General features: G+C 33.8%; 1 protein-coding gene and 1 pseudogene across 1 annotated transcript in view; both read left to right on the top strand.

Annotated features, from left to right (window-relative positions):
• Positions 1-20,810, top strand: part of UNC13C (unc-13 homolog C) — a 371,311-nt gene that overhangs the window by 214,422 nt on the left and 136,079 nt on the right. The window contains exon 15 of the mRNA XM_042941974.1: positions 16,758-16,884. Within this exon, the coding sequence (XP_042797908.1) occupies positions 16,758-16,884 (127 nt within the window). The remainder of the gene's footprint in view (positions 1-16,757; positions 16,885-20,810) is intronic.
• On the top strand, positions 14,345-14,475 carry LOC122223239 (annotated as a pseudogene).

Below are 20,810 nucleotides of genomic sequence, written 5' to 3'. Positions count from 1 at the left end.
AAAACAAAGAAACAGAACTTATATTTAAAACTGTAATAAAAGAAAATTTTATGGAAACAAAAGAAGACTCCATGGTATGTACTGACAAGGACCACTTGATACTAGAAAAATCCACCTGGAGTTGGAAACTCTGAAACAGATCCTGTTAAGTTATTAGATTTCAAAGATAAACTATCAAGAGAGTGTCTGGGCATAACGAACAAATGAAAAGGAAAAAAAAAATCGGTTGCCATCAGATGCCTCAAGAAACACAAAAGGCCAACGTTAGTAAAGCAATGTTTTGCAGAAACTCAAGGGAAGAAACTGTAAACAAAGGATTGTATATCCATGAACCCTTTATGAGTAATATATTAGTAAGAGACCTTTATCCATCAAAGATGACTGAGGAAACTCCAGCTAAAGAATTTATGGTAAGCACTTAGTTGATTTAGCTATAAAGCTAAGACTAAAACAAAGATGAACAAGATAGGGTCAAGGGGAAAAACAACATATAAATGTCATATAGATAGATAGATAGATAGATAGATAGATAGATAGACAGATAGAGGTATACAGATAGATGATATAGATATAGATAGATATAGATGATATAGATATACATAAATGTGTGTGTGTTCTGACAATGAAAAATACAATTGATATATGTGATCAATTGTTAGATCACAAAAAAGCATTACAAGTTCCATATGGTAGAAATATAAAAAAGTACCCTAACCAAAATGCAATAAATTAGGTATCAGTAATGAAGAAAGGTCCTAACTGAAAATTAAAACACATATTCTCTATTATTAGATGAAAGAAGAAATAAAAACTCAAATTACAGAATTTAGAAAAAATAATGATAATAAAAATACTACATGGATTTATAGGCTATATTTTCAGCACTGATCAGAGAAAATACTTAGTTATAATCACTAGGATCAATAAAAATGTAAAGTAGAAAATAAATGAGTTGTATTCTCAACTTAAAAATCTGGAAGAAAAACAACAAAGTAAACCAAAATAATTAATAAGGAAGAAGATAATAAAGGTAAAAACAAATGAGGTACAGACAATAACTAAAAATTCTAGTTTTTGAAAAATTAGAATAACTTTCAGCTAATTTAGTCAAGAAAAGAGGATAAAAAGCACAAATATATCAAATGAAATATTTTAAGTGAAAAATAGTCGCTGAAAATTCCTTTAAATAGAAATTTTAAAAATTCAGAAGAGACTATTATACAAAACTGTATACAAATAAATTTGAAAAACTAAATGAAGTTGATAATTTCCTAGAAAAATACAATATTTCTTTGGAAATAGACCAATTTAAGCCTTTTCTTTTTTTAGTGATCAAATTTAACATATTGATGCAAAAGCATTAAATGAAATATTAGCAGGTAAAATCCAAATCCAGACTGCAAAAATAATTCTTCATGGTAAAACGGCATTTAGTTCAAGAATGAAAGGTGTTATGGTCTGAATGTTTGTGTCCCTCAAATTTCATATCTTGAAACATCATGCCCAATGTGATGGTATTGGGAGGTGGGACTTTGGGTAGGTAATTAGGTCATGAGTGTGAAGTCCTATTGAATGTGGTTTTTGCCTTTATTTAAAAAATACATACATACATACATACATACATACATACATACATACATACATACATAAAAATTTTAAAAAAGCAACCTCTGGTGGGGTGCCTGAGTGGTTCTGTTGGTTAAGCATCCAACTCTTGACGTTGGCTCAGGTTATTATCTCACAGTTCATGAGTTTGAGCCCTGCATCAGGCTCTGTGCAGCACAGAGCCTGCTTGGGATTCTGTCTCCCTGTCTTTCTGCCCCTCCACAGCTTGTTCTCTCTCTCTCTCTCTCCCTCTCTCTCTCTCTCTCTCTAAAAAAAAAAAAAAAAAAAAAAGTCTAAGAAACCCCCTTGCTCCTTCAACCCTTCAAATATAGAAAAATCAGCAGTCCGCAAACTGGAAAGGGACTTTACCAAAAATATGACCTTGTTGGTGCCTTGATCTTGGACTTCCCAGCCTCCAGAAAAGTGAGAAATGTCTGTTGTTTTATAAGCCACCCAAACTATGGTATTTTGTTCTAGCAACCTAAACAAAGACAAAAAGCTAGTTTAACATTAGGAAACCTGTTAATATTATAGAATATATTAATAGATAAAAGAATAAAAAGCATAAGATAATCTCCATAGATGCTAAAAAAAAGAATACAACAAAATTTAGTATACATAGTTGAAAACATTAAAATATAAGTTAATATTTTCTTAATGTATTTCATGAACTAGATATGACGGTGGCAGGGAATGACATTGTTTAGTCCATTCTTTGTCTCCATTTTTCAGAAGTAATGAAATTTGTAATATTTTACCTCACATAAAATATACTTTATATAAGTATATATATTCAACATAAATATATATATAACTTATATACTTTATATAAAAGTTGCACAAAAGTGGGGCACCTGGGTGTCTCGGTTAAGCGTCCGACTTCAGCTCAGGTCATGATCTTACCGTCTGTGAGTTCGAGCCCTGTGTCGGACTCTGTGCTGACCTCTCAGAGCCTGGAGTCTACTTCAGATTCTGTGTCTCCCTCTCTCTCTGCCCCTCCCTCACTCATGCTCTGTCTCTCTCTGTCTCTCAAAAATGAATACACATTAAAAATTTTTTTTAAAGTGGCACAAAAGCATAATGGACTCTCATATATTCTTTACTCAAACACAACAGTGGTTAATATTTTCCAAAATTTGCATTATGTCTTTATTTCACATTTATATCATACGTTCCATATATTTCATATATGCACACTAACATCCATAGACAAACATAATTCTCATTATGAGAATTACAGTAATAGCCTTCTCACGTGATTGTGGTTCTTAAAACCACAAAAACTATTACTGCCATTTATAAAGTATATTTCAGTGATAGCATTTATATAATGTTATATCACTGGATTTCCCCCCTCAAGCCCCAAAACACTGAAAGGAAGGTATAGTTATAGTCCCCTTTACTGTAAAAGGAAACAGACTTGTCGGGGCATAACGGCTTGCCCAAACTGACAAGACCAGCAAATGCTATAGCCAAGACTGAAGTCCATGTCTTCAGGCTTCCATGCTCTCTGGAATTGGCTAATGTATCCATAACCCAAAGGACAGATTAGTCTTTCTATACACTGTTGGGGGCCTGTCCTCGGCTTCCTTTGTATCCTCACAGCATGAAGAATAGTGGTTTGCACATCAGAATCAATAGGACTTGTTGAGTTGAATTAAATTACAATGTAGCATGAACAAATAGAGTGAGAAAAAAGAAAAGTCTGTGCTTAATTAGTCTCTAAATATATTGATTCTATTCGTCTGAACTTTCACCTAAAGAGTAAAATTTGTTAGCTTACACAATGATAAAGGTAGATAAATGAATACAAGTGGAAGATGGATTATATAAAAGTAATGTTTAAAGTGTAATTAAAAGATACGATGTGTTTTACTAGTTTGTATATTTGTTCTTACCAGTCATCATTATTGAATGTTAATTCTCAGTTAGGATATGATAGGGTTCAAGGATGCCAGGATTCAGGAATGCAGCATGTGCCTCCACACTGGGCCCTCCTCAGTGGTACTTGGGTAGATGCTCATGTTTGAGTTCCTTGTAAAAACGACAGTAGTTGAAAAGCACATAAGCTGCCAGAATCATAGAAATTCCAGTGACATCCCCTTTCTTCACACTGACATACTTGTGAAACCAGTTGTAACCTTTTTGAAACGTTCCAACCATCTCTTTAGGGGTGAAATCCCAAATCAATATCCAGCTTGGTCGTTCTCCTAGTTTCACATCCATGAGCTTCTCCTTCACTGGGTGACGCCATCCTGGATCCTGAATGTCCATTACGCTGAGCCAAATGAGGACGCTTTACTAGTATTTTTAACTTTCAGGTGGTAATTCTATTGATGTTAAGTTTTAAGGGCAGGAAATATGCCAAAGTATTTGTTGTGTCTTTCACACTGTCTAGTGTGACATTGTCTAGACATAGTGCAACTGACATCGTGCATAAATCTTCAAGTACATGAAATACTTGGAATTACTGACCATTGCCTAAAATAGAGTTTATTTTTACTAAGTAAACATTTTATTGAACTACAGGATACATAACGTGCACAAAACATGGGTATCCATCTGGATAAATTTTCACACATTGAAGTTACCTGTTAACTGAACCTCAGAAGTCCCCACCATCTTCTTTCCAGTCAATACCTAATCCCCCTAATAATATACACTTCATTGACTTCTAACACCATAGAGTAGTTTTGCCTATTCTGGAACTGCATTTAGATCAAATCATAGGGCATATTCCATTTTGTGCGCTAAGCATTATTGGAGAGGGGGCATATTTTACACATAAAGTGGTTTGATGCATATGGTTGCAAATATTTGTTTTTTTATTCTTGTTACTGTATTGCATTCCAGTGAACAAATATGCAGCTGTACATACATTTTACTGTTGAGGTATATTTGGATAGTTTCTGATCTTAGGCTATTATAAAGGCTATGAAGGTTATTTGTGCTGCTGTGAATGTTCTTTCAGTGAATACATGTGTACATATATCTGTCATGGGTGTACCTAAGGAGTGAACTTACTAGGTGATAGGGATGCATATGTTCAGTTTAGCAGATATTGCAAAATAGTTTTCCAAAGTTGTTATAATAATTACCTCTCCCACCAAAAGTGTATAAAAGTTTCAATTACTCTACATCTTTACCAGCTTGGTATTGTCGTTTTCTTTTTCATTCCAGTCATTTTGGTAGGTATGTAATGGCTCTTAATTCAAATTGTGGTTTAATTTCCACTTCCCTGATGACGAATAAAGTGGACCATTTTTTCATAGGCTTATTGGCCATTTGGATATTTCTTTGATGAACTATCTTTTATTTTGCCCATGTTTTCACTGAGTTGTCTGATATATTCTTAATATTTAAAAAAACTATGTATCTTAGATGTTATCCTTTTGTTGGATATTTGTATTCCAAATATTTTCTCTCAGTCTGTGACTTTTTTACCCTCTTAATGTCTTTAGATAAATAGAAATTCTTAATTGTAACTATAATGCCTTTCTTGTTAATGCTATTTTTGTCCTATTTAGGTAATCTTTGTCTACCCAAGAACATGAAAATAATCTCCCCTGTTTTCTTCTAAAAGCTTATTACTTTACTTTAAAATTTTAGATCTACAGTCCACCTAAAAGTTGTTTTTTTCTGCTTGAAACCACCCTTGATTAGGTTGTATGACACAGCAGAAAGAGCTTAGACCCTGAAGTCAGATCAAAAAATAATCACAGAAATAGGTAAAGTGCATGCCCAAGAATAGACAAACCATAGTTTCTTGGAAATAATTTTCAATAATGATGCAAATCTAATTTCATTGACATGGAAAAATGTTGAGCGAAAGGAGTGGGTTATATAATAAAGTATTTACACAAATTGTACACATATATTTAGAGATACATAATTTACAGAGCATTATCTTGAAGGGTATTGAGTCATAGTTTAATAACAAATCTGTGAATAATGATATTTCTGGTAATACGTATTTCTTCTGTGAACTTTCCTCTACTGTTTGAGGAAATATTTCAAATTATTTTGGAATTATTTCCAAAATAAACATGAAAAATAATTCTTATTAAAACACAAATACTTCAAGGAAGAGAGTTATCCAGAGATAACCACTTTTTGGATCTCTCCATTCAACATTTTTCTTAGCATAGGTTGGTGGTAGCTCTTTCATCTTTTAATAAAAATTGTAATTCCTGTGTAATTAGATTTCTGAATCTGACATAAGTCTGGTCTAAGAGAGAGGCTTTAACATAGAAACTCCTTGGGTCCAATAGATTTATTTCTATAATGAAAAATAATGATTCATGATAAAAATGTATGGCTTTTCAGCTTTATCCCCATGCTGTTAGGAAAGAAGGAACCAATCCCTCCACATCCAATAAACCACATATCGTTTATTAGTGGAACCAGACGGTTTAGCTATTGTACCTTGCCTTCCTGTCAAAAATAAGACTGAATATATAATTCTTTAGTCCTTGGCAGGTCTTCCTCTCATGACTCTGTAGATGTTGTTTCATTATCACATCCTACTGAATGGAAGAGACACAGCCAACCTATTTTAATTTTATGTTTGTTTTTCTGTTTAAAAGCCTGTAAGATTTTTTTTCTGTATTTTGTCCTTCGGACATTTTGGCAAATGTATCTATTCACTAATATCTAGATGGGAGTATCTTTTCATTAGTGGAGAATTCCTTAACTTCATACTTGTTTTCCTCTCTCTTTCCCACTGCAAGATGGTTTTCTTTACTTGTGCCTTTTATTATTGATTCTCCCATTTGTTTGACTTTTTTCTATCATGTTGGATCTATAATAGAAGTCTCTCTGATTTCTTTGTCATTCATTCTGTAATTTTCTGCTCTAACAATTAGCCCTGCATTCTGGAAGATTTTATTAAGCTTTTCCTGAAATTACTGATTTGTTTTCCTAAATTTTCTATTTTGCTCATTACTGTTTCTAGTTGTATTTTTTTTTTAATTTTTCTTTCTTTTTTATTTTTTTTGAGAGAGAGACAGACAGAGCACGAGCAGGGGAGGGGCAGAGACAGAAAGAGCGATGCAGAATCTGAAACAGGCTCCCGCCTCTGAGCTGTCAACACAGAGCTCCATGCGAGGCTCCAACTCGGGAACAGTGAGATCATGACCTGAGCCAAAGTCGGATGCTTAACTGACTGAGCGACCCAGGGGCCTCTCTAGTTGAATTTAAAAAAACATTTTTTTTAATGTTTATTTATTTTTGAGAGAGACAGAGACAGAATGTGAGTGGGTTAGGGGCAGAAAAAGAGGGAGACACAGAATCCGAAGCAGGCTCCAGGCTCCAAACTGTCAGCACAGAGCCCAACGCAGGGCTCGAACTCACGACCTGTGAGATCATAACCTGAGCCAAAGTTGGACGCTCAACAGATTGAGCCACCCAGGCGACCCTCTAATTGTATTTTTTAAATCAAGTATTTGTTTTTGAAAATGTAAGATGCACATGGTTAAAATAATCAGTGCAAAAGAATAGTGTATGAAAAATTTCTCTTTGCTATCAGACCAGTCTTCCCTAAATATGATCACTGTTTTCAATTTCTTGTGTAATTGCAGAAATGTTCTAAGCCTACGTATGTATATGTGTACATATCTTTTTCTATTTCATACCAGTGGTAGAATACATTCATACTCTCCCACTCCTTCTATTTTACTTAACAGTATAATTTGGGGCTAGTACTATATAAACATTTAAATTTACCTCATTTTTTGTTAGAATTTTATTGTTTTCAGTAGAATGGGTATATAAAACATACTTTTTTCTCTATCAGTATATATTTAGACTATTTTTAATATTTTGCTAATACCTATAAACCCCTACTTTTTGTTTACATGTGCCCATACATTTGTAAGTAGAATTCTAAGAAAAAGAATTGCCAGAAAAATACATGCATTTAAAATTTTGACATATATTGTCAATTTTTCCCTAAAAATCAAAACTTCATAGATTATATATGAATATGCATCATATATAAATATATAAATTCATATATATGTTACATATATGAATCTGTATATTTTTTACTTTTTGTGCACTGATAAGTACCATCTCATTAAATGTTTATACCTTTAAGTATAAATGAAGTTAGGCATTTTTTTATATGTTTAAAGACTATTGTCTCTTTTGAGAATTACCAAAAAATTATTAATAAAATTAAAATTACCACCAATAATAAAATGAAAAGTAATCACATATTTAGGATGTTGTAACAACTTTTGGCTAAAATATAAATTAACTGATTTTTTTCACCTATAATAATGCATTATCAATTAGCTACTTTTCCTTTATAAGTAATAAAGAGATCATGGCAACTCAGAAAGCAAAGAAAAAAATAGCTTAGTTGAAATCTACCAAAAAGAGAAATCTTTGTATATTTATAGAAATTGATAGAAGTCAATTTTATCCTGAAAAAGAATCTCCACTACAAGTTACATTTAAATAAGTGATGAGAAAAAGTACAGGGAGCTATGAGAAGTAAAATTCATAAATATTTGAGTCTTTCAAGAAAAAGGTACAAGCAATGTTATTGCAATAAAAGGTGTAAACTTCTGAGAACTACATGAAACTGATTATTCGTAAGTGGCTTCTATGAGCTATGTATGTGGGAATAAAATTGTCTATATTTCATTGACAATACTTAATTTAAAAACTTACTGACCTAAGTAAACAAGGCCTTTTATTTTAATACAGATGATTGGACCTTTTAAGACAAAGCAGTGGCTTTTCCCCCATGAGAAGCTAATAAACTACCGCACTTATAGACCAAGTCCAATGTTGAGCAGGTACTCTACCAGTCTGCTTGATGATCTACTCTATCCTCAGCAAGACTGAGGAGAAAATGATGGAATAGACATGGCAAAAGAGCCAGATACAGTCTTTCCATCCTTTTATCTATCAGTCTATCCATCCATCTATGGCTCTAAGCAGAGAAGGTAGTGTGGGGAAATAAAAAAAATTATTAAGTCGCCCTATTTGTTCTAAGAGAGTTTATCTAGGAACGGAAGAGGTTACAGGCATGGTTATGTGACAGAAATACAGACAACCAAGAATAGATCCCATGCCTCACCACTTCCACCAGAATCATCACTATTACCACCCACGTCTAAGATGCCTCACCCATTGCTTGTTCTGCATAGTCTCTTTTATGCCCTCCTACTGTCTCCAGACGGCATCCAAAATGATATTTTACAAATGTAAATTACCCCAGAATCCTCCAGTGTTACTGCATAACTCTTAGGAGAAGAAGTCCTTATTCACAGGTTACAAGATCCTGTGTGATTTGGCCTTGGCTTTTCTCTGAAATTAGCTGTCACCACTCTTGCCCACTCAACTCTGTGTTAGTCACACTAACCTTCTTGTATCTGAACTTGTCAGCCACACACTCTTGCTCCATGACTTGTCAATTAATTCCAGTAGCTGTTCAGGGTGCCTGTATTTTACCATTATATTCCAGTCTTTTGGCCCTCTCTGATTTTGAATGCTCTTTCTCATCTCATCCCACTTTTTCCTTTACAACTATCCATCTCTAGGTTTCTAGCACCAGATTGTGTGGTCTTGCCTCCATACTACTTCCTTATTTTCCCAGGTCATGAACTGGTATGTTTCCCCTTCTGGGTGTTCTGGAGCTCAGTAACTCTACATACTGAGTTGGCTTCAGAACACATCAGAAGTATAGGAATTTGTGTCATCGATGAAGATTATAGAGAAAGTGTTGGTATGGTGCTACTTAAATTTGGCAAAGAAAGTTTTAAAGTAAAACGTGGCCAAATCACAGCTCATTTGTGAATAACTTTTTTCCCAGAAATAGAGAAAGTTCAAGTTTTGGATGGCAATGAGATGGGTTGAGGAGGTTTGAGTTCCATTGGAAAGCACTGTTCTTATTCTAAACCCGCCAGTGTAGGTTTGTGGGTTGATATATGTCTAAACTCACCACAGATGTATCAGAGTGTGTTTATGAAGTAAGTCTGATTCCACATCATTCCTGGTTTAATGAACCTGGAGAGCCTAGATGCATTCTGGGATTCTGCTGAGGGATTGATTGCATTTATGGTGACGACTGTCAGCTACTCCTTCTCAAAGGTAAAACTGCTTCTAGCATCAGTTTTAGTGGTCATGGAGTAAGGCAGATTTTATTGGCTTTTCTTTTTCCTAGTGTTTTGCTAAGGCTGGGTTATCAGAAATGTGTCATGAAAGAAACTGGTATTTTTTTCTTACCCTACAAAAATTAATGATATTTGTTGCTTTGTAGTCATTGAACCTAAGAAAGTTGATTACAGTAATTTACTATTGTTCTTAATCTTTTCTCTTGTTGGCTGATTTTCCTCCCTGGAAGCTTCCCATTGGTCCAAATTACTTTTTGCTAACATGATATATATATATATATATATATATATATATATATATATATATTCATTTTTATTTTATTATTTCAAGCTATATAGCTTCTTAATACCAGCTTACTTTGGCAGCCAGAAATTTATATGATTCTCACCCCAAGATGTATGGATATTAGAAGCCCTTTATAGAGCTATTTTAAAATAGAAACCTATAACTTGTATTCTCTTTTTCTTTTTTACTTCTAACTACATGGTTTAGCACTTTCAGTGTATAAAAAGGAGCCCATGATCCCCACCTATATATAGTTAATATAAATTTATGGTTATCTTTGATAAATGTTTATATGTATCTATTATACATAAAAGTCTGATACCTATTTATTTTTAGAACCAAAGTTTCTAGGTGATGTAGTTTTAGATTTGTGAGTACACAATGTGTCACAAAACATCATGTCCTTGGGCCCCTAATACCAATTTATTATTTGATATTCCTTCCAGAACTTCCATATCATCACCAGTGTAAAATACAGGGATGTTTAAGATAGTCCTAAAAAAATGTACACTACCAACTATAGGGCAACACAGTGTTTATACAATAAAACTAAGAACTAAGAACTAGAAAATCACACTGTGATGGTTGATGGCAGCACATTTGCTTTTGGCATGAGAATAGATTGAGTGTATACCACCCCATCCTATATACTAATACATAATTGTACATTACTGCATTATACATAAAATCCCATGCATAAACATCAACTTTCAAAAAAATATATTCTTTTCAATTAAATGCTTGTAAATGCCATCTAAAGGAAAATAGGCATATACTTTCAAATTAACAAGTGTCTTTGCACAACTTAAGCAAAGCAGTTTTATACTGGTAGTAAAATATTCATATTTAGCATTGAAAGTCAAAGATTAAATTTTGTGCAAAATTATTGTACGGCAATTTGGAAAACTAATTAAATGTTTTACTTGGTAAATGTAATGAGCTAGTTAAATCTTTGTTGCCAAAATTAAAAATGTAGGAGGATTGATGGCTAAATAAATTCTAAGAGTCATTTATCTTCTATGAGATAAATATAACTTTGTCATTGTGGTCTAGCACTAAGCAGGAGATAATTTGAATTGAATTAAAGATAATTTGAAGAATATTTTGAATTTGATATTATTTCCTACATTGATATTTGGTAGGTGGCAGTTAGGATGTAATTGTAGTTTACTTGAACTGTCCCTTTATAATATATAATTACACATTATGGGAGGGATATCTAAAGACCCGAGAAAAACAGGCATGTGGATTTTGGAACAATAACAGCTCACTTTTTATAGAGTCACGTAAGTGGTAATAATAACTACTCAGAATATAGCAGAAAGCCCACAAGTATGAAATAAGGCTGACAGAAAAATAAAAAGTGGCATTAATCTATTTTACCTCTATGATCCTTTCTCAGAGCCTATTTATTGTTTTCTTAACATAAACTTAACAAGTTTGATTAACTGATTTCCTGTGTGTTGATGGATGAATTCATAGTGAGGTCTGATAGACATAGCTTTACCAACACAGTTTCGCAAAGCAAGGGAATAGCCTGAATATCTATATCCATATATACAGATAAATGCATATACACATATAAAAGAAATAAGAACGTAGAAAACAATTTGGAGGTTAATTAGCAAGTGGGTCTCAATCTTAAAACTTTTTGTAATGCAGTAGAATATAATTCCAGGTAGCCCAACTCTGTAACAAACTATTTAATACATTATCGGTTTGTTTATTTCTCACTTGTATATGTCCAAGTAGGTACTTCTGATTCGGCAACTCTCTTCTGAGAATTGGTTGAGGGACCCAGACTTCTACCCTTTAGTGGCTCTTTGATTCCACCGAGCCTTGAAATCCTCATTTGGATCTTCAGCATCTGGCTAACAAATGAGGGAAAAGAGGATTATTTCAGAGTAGGTGTTTCAGGGCAAGTCTGGAAATGGCATACATTGCTTTGGCCCAAAATTTAGTCACAGGCCAGGCCTACTGCAAGAAATGTTGGGAAATACGGTTTGGTTGTATGCCTATGAAGAAAAGGACATGGTTTGGTAGCCGAATAGTTATATTCACCACTAATACTGATTATAATCACTAATAATGATTACAAGTCACTGCTAAAAAATGTTTAAATTATAATTAATATTTTCTACTTAAAGACAAACATCACAAGTGGGCCTTATTATACAGGAGCATACCCTTTCCAGTTTTGTTTGCATTTTCCTCAAGATCAAGCTCACATCACCAACTAACTCAATAAACTGAAAACCTCTTGCTGTATCAGCTGAAGTGCATAATACATGTAAAGATGTCCATTATTCTTGTTGAATTGGCAGAAAATGAAAACAGATGGTACTGGTCTCCTGTTTCAGTCCACAGACAGCAGTAAATATTGGTTGATAGTACATGAGAAATATGACTTCGAGAGATAGGAAAGAATTCATAGGGAGGGAAAGCATTTCTGTAAGGAGGAAGCTAATAGTAATCTTCTAAGTTTATTTTCTGCAAAGAGGCTGGTAAAACCCTGATAGTTTGAGCTATTCTGTCAGGTATATTCCTAGGAACTAGAGTATGGTCTCTAGACTAGAGCAGTATTAGATTTCATTTTGCAAAAGGATCATTGGTATCCTTCCTATCTCCTTTCTCATACTGATCCACAATGGAGAGACTTGGGAGGTGGGGAAGAAGGGAAAGTAGCCTGGCTACTCTGTGGCTACAGAAGATTCAACATCTAGAGGTGATTCTGTTCTGGAAGTGTAGGAACAGCAGGAACGAGGGGAATGTAGGAATTGAGGAAGCTTTCAGAGTCCAAGTGAATGAGTCGGGGATGTTCTGTATGTTCTGAACAGAGTACCCAAATAGGGATGGAGAAAAGACTTTTGTAATTATGGAGAAGTGAAGTGTACATGGATTATGAAAATAAATTGAAATTCTTTCCTGAAAAACTGACAGGGACACTGCCTACAGCTGGCTTTTACCTGCTTTCCAAAGTATAGAGATAACTTCATTGTAAGGAACAAAGATTGGTAAACTTTTTCTTTTTATGGTACAACATAAATTTAAGGTTCACTCACACTACTAAAACATCTAAAAACCTGAGAGAAGGGATAAAAACCCACAGTCTTAATTGGAGACATAGAGCTTCATGAAAGAGACACATATATATTAAATAGTACTTCAAAGAAAAAATGTCTTGTTTTATATGACATGTGTCCTTTGATTCAAATTCCTCTTTGTGCAATGAACGACTAATCACAAATCATTTCTCTATTTAAGTGTTCACCTAAAGCACAAAGGTGGGGCTAAATTCATGTCCTCTGAGAAACAGTATTCCCCTCTGCATATCAAATAATGGCACTTGCCATGTTGTATTACATGTAGTATTATATGTCACCCTTCCTGAGCTCTATGCACATGGATCTTCATCTTTACATCCACAGTCCCTCCTACATGACCTAGCAGAAGATAAATGCTAAATAAACATTCCTGGTATTAGCTGGAACTGGCTTACCCTTACCTCCAGGATTTTGTTAATGTGCAAACACTCTTGGAAGAGGTAACACATCAAGTCAGGTTCACTGATAACATTTGCAAAGTCAAGAGCACACATGGAGCCCCACTTACCATAGACCTAAATATTTATAATTTCTAAATCAAGCTAACAAACTGTTGAATGCAATGTAGTTCTATATTCCTACCTCAACAAATAAATGTCCTTGTATATTGACGAGATTAAAAACATTTCTTTTTTAATAGGCTGCATATTGGCAAAATGTCAAAGATAATACAACTTAATTATCAATGTGTATATTTAGGTGTTCTGGGTGGCAGTGTTTAGGTTTTCAAAGTAAATGTCCAAGTGTCATAAATTATATTTTTCTTTCAGAAAAATGTATTTTCATCTTTATTTCAGCACAATTACAAATTAGACAGTTATAATAAAATATTTTAAATGTTTTGCATTCTATTTACAGTCATGCTAAGTCACATGATGTCTGCTCTCTTTAACTTTTTCCTGATATAAAACTTTCAAGTATAGAGGTGCCTGAGTGGCTTGGTTGAGTGTCTGACTATTGATTTTGGCTCAGGTCATGATCCCAGGGTCATGACATCCAACCCCTCATCAAACTCTGCACTGAGTATGGAGTCTACTTAAGATTAAAAAATCTCTCTGTAAAATTAAAAAAAATTATATCTTGTCACTGAACTTCTTTTCTATTTCTTTTTCTATTCCTTTTTTTTTTCTTTTCTGAGATGCACTTATATTTTTCCCATCCAATTTAAGTTTACACACAATCTTAATATTAAAGGATTAAAACATAAAATATTATTACATTCAAGCTTTGCGCAGTGGCAGTATCGTAGCCAATGAGGTTTATCCGAGGCGCGATTATTGCTAATTGAAAACTAAAATATTATTACATTCAAAATAGACATGAACTGAATGTAATTTATGTAATTTCATGTAATTTAACATAAACTATACAAAAAAATTTTAAATTATTTCCAAATGTACTTTCAGATATAGTTTGTATATAGTTTGCAGAAAACTCTTTTTCTTCAAAGATACTTAAAAATATTTATTAAAATGAGGACACAATGCAAATTATCTAAGTTTTTTTTGTAAATCATTTGAATAAAGCTAAAATTTAGGAAGTCAAACCTTGTAAATTTAAATTCCAAAAATAAAACTATTGATAATTCTAGAAGTCAGTAGATAGCTAGTTGCCAAAGAATTTCAGGCTTCATGTATATTACATCTAGAACCACACATATACAAATTTTGAGAGTCATATGAATGATTTAGTATTCAAAATATTCCCCAGCCAGCAGGTGCACCTGTTTTGCATGCCTCACTGATTCATGAGTGGCTTCAAATGCATAAATTCAAACCAAAGAAAATGGGTACTTCTTAAAACTTGGAAATAATACTTTGTTATGCAGTAATCTGTTGGATTTATGCCATCCAGAGAAAGAACTGGTGAGTTAGTTTGCCCTTTCTCTTAAATGCTTCCATAGCTCAAATTTCTTCCTATACTCCAAAGCAGTATCTATTTCTTTGTCAGCAATGGCAGTCTACAAACATTAGTAGCATCTGGAAGTAGTCATCTCTTGTTTTTAGAATATAGAACAAAAGATAGTCCAAAGTCTTTCTGTGAGCTTATAGGGTGTTAATCATAAGAGCAGGTGGTGTCAGTCACAAGAGCAGATGTTTAGGGTTCTGGCTCACTCTGTGGGTACCACGTATGAGATCCCGAGTGACCACAATCTATTTAATTTTTGAGTTTGTATTTGTGACGAGTAGAGTCTTCTTAATGTGTGGGTGTTAAGACAAAGGTCTTATTTTATCTGGGTTTGAGGGTAGTGTTGCATTAAATTCCTAACTATGAGTTTATCAAATAAATGTCTCCTCTTATGGTGTGGAGGGATACTAGACATCTGAGGAAAAGGGTTGGGGAGAATTAACATTAAAAGAAAGAATGAAATAAATTTGGAGGGAGTTGAAGCAAAATGTTACCTAGTTCATAATTTTGTTTGGGAGTTTAGTCTATAAGTACTAGTTTATTCTTGTGTCTATGTATAACATTAGATTACAATTATAATCTCTACAAATTGTCTTGAATGAATAGTTGTTTAGATAATTTGAAAATGTTTGATTGGGGGTTGTGTTCCCTCCTGTGTTTATCATTGGTATTTAAATCCCTCTATAGTCACATTTTGGAAAACAAAGATGCTCTCAATTTGTGTATAACAATTTAATTGCTTCAGTTAGTATTTTCAGTCTGAAATGTATAGTATGGGATGTCTCCAATATGAATCAAAGAACTTTGCTTAAGAAACATTCACAGACCTCATGCAGAACTTGTAAGAGGACACTTCAACTTATAGTCTGGAATATTTGGGGTTTGGTTATATCTATATTTGTAGCCAGAATTGGCAGAGATGTTAATATTGGAGGGAGGGGAGAAGCAGCGATAAACATGTTCAGTAATACTATTACTTGTCACTGTTCCCCAGTACTATATATCCAGATTTTAAAAGAAGAAAAAGAAAGAAACAGTCTTAAGCTATACTTCCTAAGCTAGAGCAAAAAAAAAAAAAAAAAAAAAAAAAAAAGAAAGAAAAGAAAAGAAAAAAAAAAGTCACATATTCAGAAATCCTGCTAAAGAAATGTCAAAAGAGCCACAGGGTACAAAATAATTTTAGCTGAGCTTAAAAGGGGAAGAAGAAATCATCTGGCTTAGAAGTTTGATATATTTCCTCTCCTTTTCAACTCTTAATTCTTTCAATGTTAAATATCCAGGCCAGAATGTGATCTACTCATTCACATTGCCAGTATTTATCAAGGATTATGTCTCCTAGTTTGATTCATGTTTTATCCATGCTTAGAGTTTAATTCTCCCTAGAACTTTGCATCAGGCTAAAAGTGTCAAAATATGAAAGCATGCAAATAAATAGAAAAGGTTTGGTAGGTTCTAACACTTTACATCAGAATTCTCACCTTTTTTGGGCAAGCACATTAGAACATTCAAGTTACTTTTCATTATTACTTCCCCTATTCTACAGAGGACCTAAGGATGCTTTTGTGCATTTTGTGAAATTTCAGGTCTGTCTTTAACAATTCACTTAGATTTTACCTCAAATATGCTATTCTCTTCCTTTTTAAATTACCACTAATAAAAGTAGATTAGAATACAGCAGCATTGTTGGCAAACCAAACTTTATTAAATGTTTGATTTTATCTGTTATAGAACATGAGAAGCAGCGGTTATGCAAGAGCACCGATTATATGAATTTGCATTTCAAAGTGAAATGGTTTTATAATGAATACGTGCGAGAGCTTCCTGCCTTCAAGGATGCTGTCCCTGAATATTCCTTGTAAGTAGTGATTTTCACCCCCAAGTCTTCAATTCATAGTCTTGTAAAAATTATACCTGAATTATGAAGCCCTAAAATCTCTTCTCATAGTCTCTGCGTGGATGCAGACATTTCTATTATAAAATTAACATTAAATGACTTGCATTTCTTTCAGACCATATTTAATTGAATTGTGTTGCATTTTTCAGCTACATATTTAATTGAATTGTGTTGCATTCACTTGGATATTCAACTCAAAGGAAAAGAAATACAAAACAAATATGGCTTACATAATGAGGTTATTTTCTGTGAAAGTGCTCAAACTCAAATTTTTATTGGGAAAATGAAGGTATTTGTATACTGAGCATTATATTCAGATTTTTCCCTTTAATTTAAACTGAAAAAATGTCTTAGAAATGCATATTTCTAAAATAGAAGTTATAATTAAACAGGTAATATTTTCATAAATATGCCTGTATCAAATACATTTCTAAGCACACAGACCTATAATACTCTGCATCTGACATTTATCGGAATTCTATTTAATTCTATTGACGAGGGTCTTCCATATGCCAGGCACCATGTCAAGTGCTATAGGACAATAGTGAATAGGATAAAGACTGCAACCTGGAAGAAGCTTGTGCTTGATGAGATACTAATAAGTATAAAATTCATGATAAAGCAAGGCAAAATTTAATAAGCACTAATTCAAGAAGCACAAGCAAAGTGCAGTGGGTTCTCACAGAAGGGAGACATTACCCTATGGAGGACTCTACATAATCTTTATGTATGGAGTAGCATTTGATATAGACTTTGAAAATTTGGTCAGTTTATGGCAAGAAAAGCATTTAGATTAAAAGGTAAGTTATGAGCATTATTATGGAATTAGGAATATATGGGCTAGGGTCCACAGGAAATAATGCCATTCTAGTGGGGTATAGGATATGTTTACAAAATGAGTAGATAGGAAATGTAGTTTTGAACTAGATTATTATAAATAAAAGCTGTGAAGCTTGCCCCACATTCTTAGGCATTGTGGGCATTGGAAGAGACAGAGAATGGGGGACAAAGAAGAGATTTAGAAGGTAGGGAGTAATGTAATGAATTTCCATTTAGTATGACTTTTCTCATAGAAGTTTATAGGGTACAGTGAGATACTGGGATAAGTTAAAACTCTATACACATTAGAAAATGATTGTAGCAAGGATGTCAAAGATGAGTATGTGTGGGAGAGAGATTTCAAAGATAGAATTTACATAATTTGTCAACTAAATACAAATGAGGATAAAAGAAATAGGGAAGAGGGGCGCCTGGGTGGCTCAGTCGGTTGAGCGTCCGACTTCGGCTCAGGTCATGATCTCACAGTCCGTGGGTTTGAGCCCCGCATCAGGCTCTGTGCTGACAGCTCAGAGCCTGGAGCCTGCTTCGGATTCTGTGTCTCCCCCTCTCTCTGACCCTCCCCCGTTCTGCTCTGTCTCTCTCTGTCTCAAAAATAAATAAACATTAAAAAAAATTAAAAAAAAAAAAGAAATAGGAAAGAGTTAAACATGAAATATATGTGCCTAAGCAGCTGATAGTATCATTGGCTTGTAAAAAAGAGATGCTATTAGCTGGACACTTTTGTTTGGCTCTGTCTCGACGAAACTACACTAACTAAAATCAGACTGGCATGCATACTGAAGACCATTATAAAAGCTGAATAAAATTAAATAGCATCAGAGAAAAATCAAGGCAACCAGGATTTAAGAAGTTATGGTCCTGAGAAAAGAGAAATGCATTGAGGTGATTCCTGTATTTGCTACAAGGTTTTTTGTTTTTTGTTTTTGTTTGTGTGTTTGTTTGTTTTTTTCTCTCCATCCTCCCTGCTCCCATGCATTTGACAATTAGCAGTGCAGGTCTTGGTGGCCAAACAGAGAATAGCAGCCTAGTTTATAGCAATCTCCCTAGGCTGGAGAAATAAAAATTGGTGTTCAGTACTATGAAGGCTGCTTGGACTTGCAGGGTCAATTCCTAGAAAGATGGGAACCCCAGAAAAGTAAACATAACATCCTGCATACAGTTTCTCCCTGAGGTATTTTCTGATTTTTAATCTGCCCTTGTGTGGAGACTGAGGCAGAAATAAGCAAGTAGAAAGCAGGGACTGAGAGGTTAAAAATTGAGTAGATATGTCAGCAGCCTCATAATACTAGGGAGACAAAAATGAGAGGTCAAGACTTCCTAAGAAATAAGACTTCCCAGACTTTCAGGTGAGATCCTTCAGGGCTCTGAAGAACTAGAAATGGCCCAGCCTAAAATTCAGCCTTGTCTCCATTATGATCCTGTAAATACAAGGACAAATTTAGATTTTCTCAGGAGAAAATGACCAATCAAAGGTTCCATAATTTTTCATAGATAATATGTAATATTCAACAAAAAAATTAGACGGCCAGGCAACAGCACCAAGTGACTAGACTCCAAGAAAAAGCAGACATTATACTTACCAGACATAGGCTTTGATGTATCTTCAAAATGTGAGAGAATTTCAACATTCTATAAGAAGAATACAATGAAAATTGCAGAACTGAAAAAGGATGAAATTAGGAATGTAACAAATGGGTTTAAAGGCAGATTATATATAGCAGAAGAGGGGATTGAAAATGGAAAATAAATTTGTATAAGAAAAATACAATGAAAATTGCAGAACTGAAAAAAGATGAAATTAGGAATGTAATAAATGGGTTTAAAGGCAGATTATATATAGCAGAAGAGGGGATTAAAAATGGAAAATAAATTTGGAGAAATTTTCCATATAAAATAGAGGGAGAGACAAAAAATACACAATATAGAAGAAAGAAGAGAACAAAGAGTACATGGGACAAATTGCAAAGGTCTAATGTACAAAGAAATGAGTCCCAGAAAAGGAGAAGAGAGAAGGCACAGTGTATGGATTTTGTAAGATGGATGAAAAAAAACATGAAACCACAGCTCAAGAATTTCTATCAGTCCTAAGCAGAATATTTAAATGCAAGAAAAACTACCTGTCATTGCATCATAGAAAATTGCTTAAAACCAAAAAAGAATTTTAAAAAACTTTCCATTTATTGAAGTCAAGGAAGGGAAGACACTTTACCTTCAAAGGAGCTACAGTAATACTCGTGGATGATTGTTCAGTAGGAGTGACTGAAACCAGAATACACTGCAATGATACCTTTTAAGTGCTGAAAGAAAACAACTAACAAGCTTAGAGTTCTATAAGCATCAAAAATATCCTTCCAAAAATAATATATATTCTTTCAAAACAAAGTGACATAAGTATATTTATATAACTGAGAAGCTGAAAGAATCCATTTCCAGCAGACCTTCACCAAAAATATATAAGCCATACTTCAGATAGAATGAAAATGACTAAAGATAAAAATATAGTAATGTAGCAAATAATGCACTACAAAATGTATGCAAAGAATAAAATTTAAAATATGTTAACTGTTTAAAAATTAAAAATCTGTAGAAGAAAATATACATAGAAGTAAAGTACAAGACAATTGGATAAACACATGCAGTTAATATGTTGTAAGATCCTTGAATTGTTCACAAAGTGTAAAATACTCCAATTTAAAAATCCTCTAGGGGCGTCTGGGTGGCTCAATCAGTTGAAGTTCGACTTTGGCTCAGGTCATGATCTCACAGCTCATGGGTTCGAGCCTTGCATTGGCCTCTGTGCTGACAGCTCGGAGCCTGGAGCCTGCTTCAGATTCTGTCTTCCTCCCTCTCTGCCCCTAACCCACTCTCATTCTGTCTCTGTCTCTCTCAAAAATAAATAAACATTAAAAAAATTTAAAAATCCTCTAATATGTCATGGGTATGTCATAGATATATGTTATAATTTATAGGGTAACTCCATAAGGTACTTTATTGTGTATTCATAACACAGTAGGGTGGAGGGTAATAAAACATACCTAAAGGTAAGA

The sequence above is a fragment of the Panthera leo genome, chromosome B3 (assembly GCF_018350215.1).
Source record: "Panthera leo isolate Ple1 chromosome B3, P.leo_Ple1_pat1.1, whole genome shotgun sequence".
In the NCBI taxonomy this organism is placed as follows: Eukaryota; Metazoa; Chordata; class Mammalia; order Carnivora; family Felidae; genus Panthera; species Panthera leo.
This window is presented reverse-complemented; position numbering and strand designations above follow the sequence as displayed.